This window comes from Mesitornis unicolor, unplaced genomic scaffold, assembly GCF_000695765.1.
Source record: "Mesitornis unicolor isolate BGI_N332 unplaced genomic scaffold, ASM69576v1 scaffold20931, whole genome shotgun sequence".
Taxonomy (NCBI): Eukaryota; Metazoa; Chordata; class Aves; order Mesitornithiformes; family Mesitornithidae; genus Mesitornis; species Mesitornis unicolor.
Genome location: NW_010163431.1, coordinates 11448 through 18045, shown reverse-complemented (window position 1 = coordinate 18045; position 6598 = coordinate 11448). Strand labels below are relative to the sequence as shown.

The 6598-nt window shown below is 37.2% G+C and overlaps 1 protein-coding gene across 1 annotated transcript; it reads left to right on the top strand.

Moving 5' to 3' along the window:
- Positions 1 to 619: 619 nt before the first annotated feature.
- LOC104548064 (NEDD4-binding protein 1-like) lies at positions 620 to 5572 on the top strand (the record flags this gene model as incomplete). The annotated part of the gene is made up of 3 exons (XM_010193976.1): positions 620 to 788; positions 2797 to 2904; positions 5041 to 5572. Coding segments are annotated over 3 exons (614 nt in total), but the record flags the coding sequence as incomplete, so codon positions are not given.
- Between the last annotated feature and the right edge of the window lie 1026 nt (positions 5573 to 6598).

Genomic DNA, 6598 nt, shown 5'->3' with positions numbered 1-6598 from the left:
GTGTAGGTGCCGTATTTACAGTTGAGATTACACTGGAAATGAGTGTTGGGCTAATGTATTTGCACTTTCATCAACAGTGTACGCTTATCTTTAAAAGAACATTATCTCTTTGCTAAAATAGTTTCAAATGACAAAAAAATCTTGTTTTCAGACAGAAAAAAAATTGGATTTTCTCAATAAATCAGTAGTTACCTTCTGTCATCATTTATTTAACAGTGAAATGGTAGCAGCACTCTTTGTTAACAAGTATTGACAGAGCAAACAACTCAAATGCATAACACTGTCTTGCAGAACACGGCCATTAATGCCAAGCAAAAAAGTATATGGATGTAAGTTTGTGTTGGAAAATACCATACTCTTGTAAAGCAAACCGCTTACCTGTAACAAATATTTCAGAATCTTTTAATTCCATGGGTTTTGTGGGGGTGTTGCTTGTGGGGCTTTTTTTATGGGGGAAAAGGCCTCCCACGAAGACCTTGCTGCACTGAATAAATGTATGCTACCTAAAACGTTGTTTAAAGTTATATGGTGGGTCAAAACAGAGTAATTTCCTGGTAATCAAAGTGCTGTTTTCATGCAAAGAGATTACTCTTGGATGGTGAAATGTTCCGTTTTCTAGATCTTTGGACAATTTTCAGCGAAGCAGACTATCTTAATGGTCTTCAAAATGACTTTTACAGGTTTTTATTACACCTTGCTGATAAAACCGGAGGTGTTATTGTGACTAATGATAACTTCAGAGAATTTGTGACAGAATCACTTGCCTGGAGAGAAATTATTCAAAAAAGGTAATTACTCAATTTCTGAGAGGTTAAGAAGATGTAGTTGCCTACAGTTGTAGCCACTCTACCTTCATGTGGGATTTTTTAGTTTTAATTAATCTGTCTTACAATTCTGGTAGAGCCCAACAGAGTACCATGTTTGTTTCACCACTTTGATTCATGGCCTTATTATCATGTGCTGATTCATCTGATGTCGCTGTTATTCATATATTATCTAATGTATGTCTATTAATTACTCACATAAACAGGAACTTGATGTTGCAGCCCAACTATATAACTTCAAAGGTCGGTATTAGGTCCTATTAGAAAATATGCTTTGCAGTCCTTTCTCACAGGCTTTCTTGGTTTACATTTCGTTTTGTCAAGGAGATGTGGTAGCTGATGCAGGTGTACAGTGTTGCTTTTGTTTCAGAGACAATTACTCTTCCCTGTAGCACAACAAATCAGCACAGATAAACAAAAAAAAGGAACACTTGCAACATATCCCTGCAGTTGTTGTGTCCTTTAGGTTTAGATGAATTCACTTAGCTTCAAATATCCTTGCTTCAGCTTGTGGGTTCTCTGTGAATTATAGTTTATCTGTGCAACTGGTTTATTTTTTTTCGTTGTTTGTTTTGTTTTGTTTTGTTTATCCCCTCTCCAGTCAAATTAGGTCATTTTACTAGTAAGGTATGATCTTCTGTTGTCCAAATTTCCCACTAATCCCTCAGAGTCTCCCTGACCTCTTTTGAGGGTACATCTACTGCAGCTGTAACCTGATAGACTGGAAAATAGAAGAAATATTCGTATATGTGTATATTGACTAACTTTAGCTAGGAAGAAGCTGCATAAGGATAACAGGATTTTAGTTTATCTGAGGCCCACTTTGCTGACTCTGCCTTGCGAGACAGAGGCATAGATAAGAAGTTAATGAATCGCCCTACTCAGACAAGTTAGGCCTCGTGAAAACAGATGCACAGAACATTAAAGATAAGAAGACTCCGTGAAAGACACAGCTTAAGTGATCACTCCTCAGACTACTGGAAATGTCATGAATATTTATGTATAAGGTACATATAAGCTACTGCCAACCTCTACTGTTTGTGCATTCCTTTATGAAGTGATTCATGTTTGCTCCCAGTGCTGAATTAAAGAATGTCTTGCTTTCTAACTCCTACAAAATGCTCTTAGAAAGTTACTGATCCGATATTTCGGTAACACAGCGACTGGGGTCTGTATAGATCTAATGAAATAAATATTTTGAAAACTCCCTTGGATTCTCACAATATAGCTGGGAGAACATAGAATTGGGGTTGGCTATTCTTGAATGTATTCTTGAGTTGGATTTCTGGAGTGTATTCTACGCAAGTCTGGTTTTGTTCTCTTTGTTCTCTCTCTTGTTCAGGTTTTGTTTTGTACAAAACTTCAGCATGTCATTCTGAGTCTGTGGGTTTTTTTAAGAGCTTGTTAATGTCTACTATTAGTTTTACTTCTGGGGAAATTCCACTTTACCAAATTCTCGTCACAGACAAATTTTAGTTGAACTGATTTCCTTCAGTGCAGATTTCCCCCTATCCCAAAATGATTCCAGAAAAAAAAAAGCTTGTTTGTCTTAACTTAATGCTTTGTTTGCTAGTTGTACGGCTTTCTAATGTCATACTCATTTTAACTACGTGTTTGAAGATCCTTACAAGGAAGAGGAGTTTGAACAACCAGAAAATCTTCTCCAATCATCCTGAAAAATCCCCAAGTCACTCTGCAAAAATTTGCAGTCATCCAACACTTGCTGTCAAAGACAAAAAATCCCCAAACCTCAGTGTTCTGCGATGCAATGGCAACAGTTCACATAAGCTACCACTAAATTATTTTGACAGTGAATACTGGTTGTATATAAACTGGGTTGCTTGTTAAGCTTCAGTGACTCCTGATGTGAACCGCTTGCTCTAAGGCAACCTGTCCTATGCTACTGAGGTTTAACGCAGGGGGAGTGAGGGTGCAGTGCATTGTAAATAATACTGAAAAAACTCTCTTGCAGGTTGCTCCAGTACACATTTGCTGGTGACATATTTATGGTTCCTGATGATCCTTTGGGAAGAAATGGACCTAGATTAGATGACTTTCTTCGAAGTGAAGGCTATTCTAGGTACAAGCACTATTTTCACTTTTGTCTGAGACAATTACAACTTCAAATGTGAAATAAATAGTTTTTCTGGTTCGGTTGAACACTTCTTTGGATCTATATAGTAAAGGTACAGCGAAATTTTAAGCAAGAACAATGCAGGATGTAGTAGCTTAACAAAAACATGTTTTTCCTGTTACTGCAGTCTGTTCAGAAACTGGTGGTGACGCTTGCGTCTAATCAAGATTTCTTTCAGAACTAAGATAAGTAAGACAGCTTCCTCTGAGATTTGATTGTGATGGTTTTCATACAAAGGTGGTCCAAACTGTTCACACTGCACAAAGCTGCCTGTGGTTTGGGTATGTGGTAGCCCGGTATTCTGTTAATAACATTGATGTTACTTAAAACACCTTGGTTGATCGCTTATTCATAGTGGAACAATAGGTGCTATGAAAGAAACACTTCGCACTTACATTCTTTGGCATGGGAGAGGCATTTCACTTCACACTGGAGGGTACTGTACTGTTAATAAAATGATTTTTGAGAGGCATTGTTATTAAATATATCTAATCTATAATTATATCTAATTCATAATTTTAGGTATTAATAAACATGTCTTGTTCCCTTAAGATCACTGTACCTTGCGTTAACTGCCAAGACTTGAGAACTGGTTTGCTGTTTTGCACAAAAAAATAAGCTGCTCTTCTTTCACCAGCTTAGGAATTACAAATGCTAATGATAGTGAGGAGTATTGAGAGAACTTTTAGAAACAAGTGAGGTAAATAAAATTAGCAATACAAAAGGCAAGGTATACTTTAGGATTAATGCAAGGAATGTGAGCACTTAAGGATTAATGCAAGGAGTAAGTAGGAATCTCTGCTATTGAAAATAATGGAGGAAAGAGAGACTTGGATATGCCAGTAGGTCACAGGTTGATTTGAAAACAAGCATGTAATGTTGACATGCAGAAAGCAAGCGCAGTTCTAGAACTCCAATAGAAATGCTAACAAATTATTCAAGCTCTAACATAAAACCCTTACAAGATTCATTTGGAACGCTGTGTTTTAGCTGCCTGTGTCCAAGAAAAATAGTGAAAACTGAGTGTGTTCTGAGAGGTGACTGTGATGATTGTAGAAATGGAAAGAGACTCTTTTGAGAAGTCTCTAGAAGAGCTTGGTTTTCTATCTGTAAACATTGTGGCTGGAACTAGGCTTTGGTTTTTGCAGGTGTGTGATGGGGTTTTGTAAGACAGAAAAGGTGCCAGTGTAAATAGTTAATTTTGTTTCTTTTCTGAGACTTTTCTACTTGATTTAAGTGATGCAGAAAGCATAAATGGCACCAGGAATAAGATTAGAAACTAGAAGGCTCTGGAGCAATTAGAGAGCCTTTCCATGTTGAGTAGTTGGAGGTGTTGTAACCTAAGTGCTTTTAAAATGGAGCTCAGTAGTTTAGGTAGTGTTTCTTTTGGTGGCAGGAGAAAGGACTGTAACGTGAATTCCAGTTCACGTTTTTGTGTTATCTGGTGGCATGTGAAGTAGACATAGCCCTAAATTTTGTAGTGCTAGCAGTTTGGAGTAACAACTACTTTTCAAAGTCTGAAATGAAATCTCAGTAATTAAAGAAGAATATTCAGATCCTGAAATTGCTGGGAAAACTTCCTTTCCCCATTACAGATGGGAGGGAAACAAAGCCTTGATCTAGATGTGAGCACAGCTCACAATCATGAGTAAAAGTAGATAAGGAATAGTCACGTGGAGCATCTGGAAGCCCCTTTGGTCTGTGAGTATTTTCATATGTTCTGAGTCAGTGTACATGTGTTCAGTGTGTCATTTTATCCATTTAGCTCAATATGCTAATGTTGATACTTCTATAAAATAAGCTTTGACTGTTGCTCTATTCTGCCAAGTAAAGTACTCGCAGCGTAGTGGAACTAGCACTAGATAATACTGGTTATTGTTGTTAGTTATGCCACATTCAGACTGAACACTGTTACACTTACTGTTTTGTTTCACTTTGAAAAAATGCTTATAATTTCATTCCAATCAGTAACTAGCTGAGCAGCAGTGTGGTATAGGAGTTAGTTGCATTTTTCTTTCCTGTTTGTACAGACACAGCTAGCTTCTACCTTAATTTAATAAAAATTTTTATTTTGTTCCATAGAGATTTTTGGTCAGGACAAAAGGCTTCACAGAGCAGTGGACAGTATTCTTCTGAGACACCTTTCGTCATGCCAGTCCCCAAACCAAGCAGTAACAGTCAACAGCCTAAAAACAGAGTCCATGGTGATCGTTCATCAACATGGTTTCCGCTGGAAACGAACATACAGGCTTGTCTAGCGTCTCCACCACAGAGATCTGCCTCAGAAACAGTACAGCTGAGAGAAGCCCTGACTAAAATTTTTCCTGATTATGAGCAGAGACAGAAAATTGATCAAATACTAGCTCATCATCCATTCATGAGAGATCTTAATGCACTGTCTGCCATGGTGCTTGACTGAATATTATACTAAGGTTTTATATCGGAACTGATCTGACTAACTTTGTATATCAATGTGAAGAAAAATGTTGCTCTGTTATATTACTTTGTGAATATTCAGAACTTAATTTTATTTGTATAAACAAAGATATTTTTGTGTATGTTCTGTTGCTAATAGATGCCAGTTTTTGGTAAATTAAAAACTGCTGCTACTACAGATTTGTAGTAATATTTTCTATGAAAAAAAACAAATCTTCACTTGAATCGCTTATTAAAGCAGTAGCAGTTCTAAAGAACTGTTATCACTTTCAGCAGTGTTTAGCACTTTTTGCAAGCCCCTTTCCTGAAAAAGGAAAAGTTACGTCAGAGGCTTTAAAGTGACTCTTAAAGCTTCACATATATTTTTCAGATGCACGCACAACATGCTATAACATAAGCCATACAGCTGTCACACATCACTGTGGGTGTTTGTATCTAGAGTATAGATATTCTTAGAAAACCTATGCTCTCCTAATACCTCCTTCACTTAGAACTTTGAAATATTTCTCCATGGAAATAAAATAGACCCTTTTAATATTTTCAGATATGAAGACTTCTACGTAGTGTATATGTGAGCCTGCGTTCCTTAAGCCTGCATCGTGGATTTTGGAAATGGGCTGCACTCCTAAGGGTCTATGGACAGCAGTTTGCAGTCCCTGTGTGGGAGCAGTGGATGTTTGGTGTCTTGTTAAGTACTGTCACAAGGTGGCGATGTGCGTCTGTTGATTTGTAATGATCAACAGAAAGATACTCGGAAGTGCTCGTTCCTCTAGAAAGAAAGATTAAATACAAGATAGATAAGAGTAATTGTAAGATTGTTGCGGATACAATTGTATATTATATGATTAACTTAAGGATATTCAGCAGCCTTTTGGTATTATGGGCAACTAAGAAGCTTTGAACATATGTGTAAAGTCTTACTGCCCATGGAACAAAAACAAACCAAGAAAATTAATTTGCCTGTTCACCCAGGTTGAGAGATACTGTGGTGGAGTAGTTGGGAGAGGGAAGTTTTCAGTTAGAAAGTGGAAATTCACAGCTCTCCTCAATAGAAGGTATTTGCAATGCTGTGATAATTGGAAGTTCTTTTGACTGTCAATACTACTTCAGAATTTTGGCATCTTTAACAATCTGCACTGTTACCTGTTTGTCTTTGCCCTGCCTAAATCTGAATGCTGTGATAAGCTATCAACAGAATGTGATA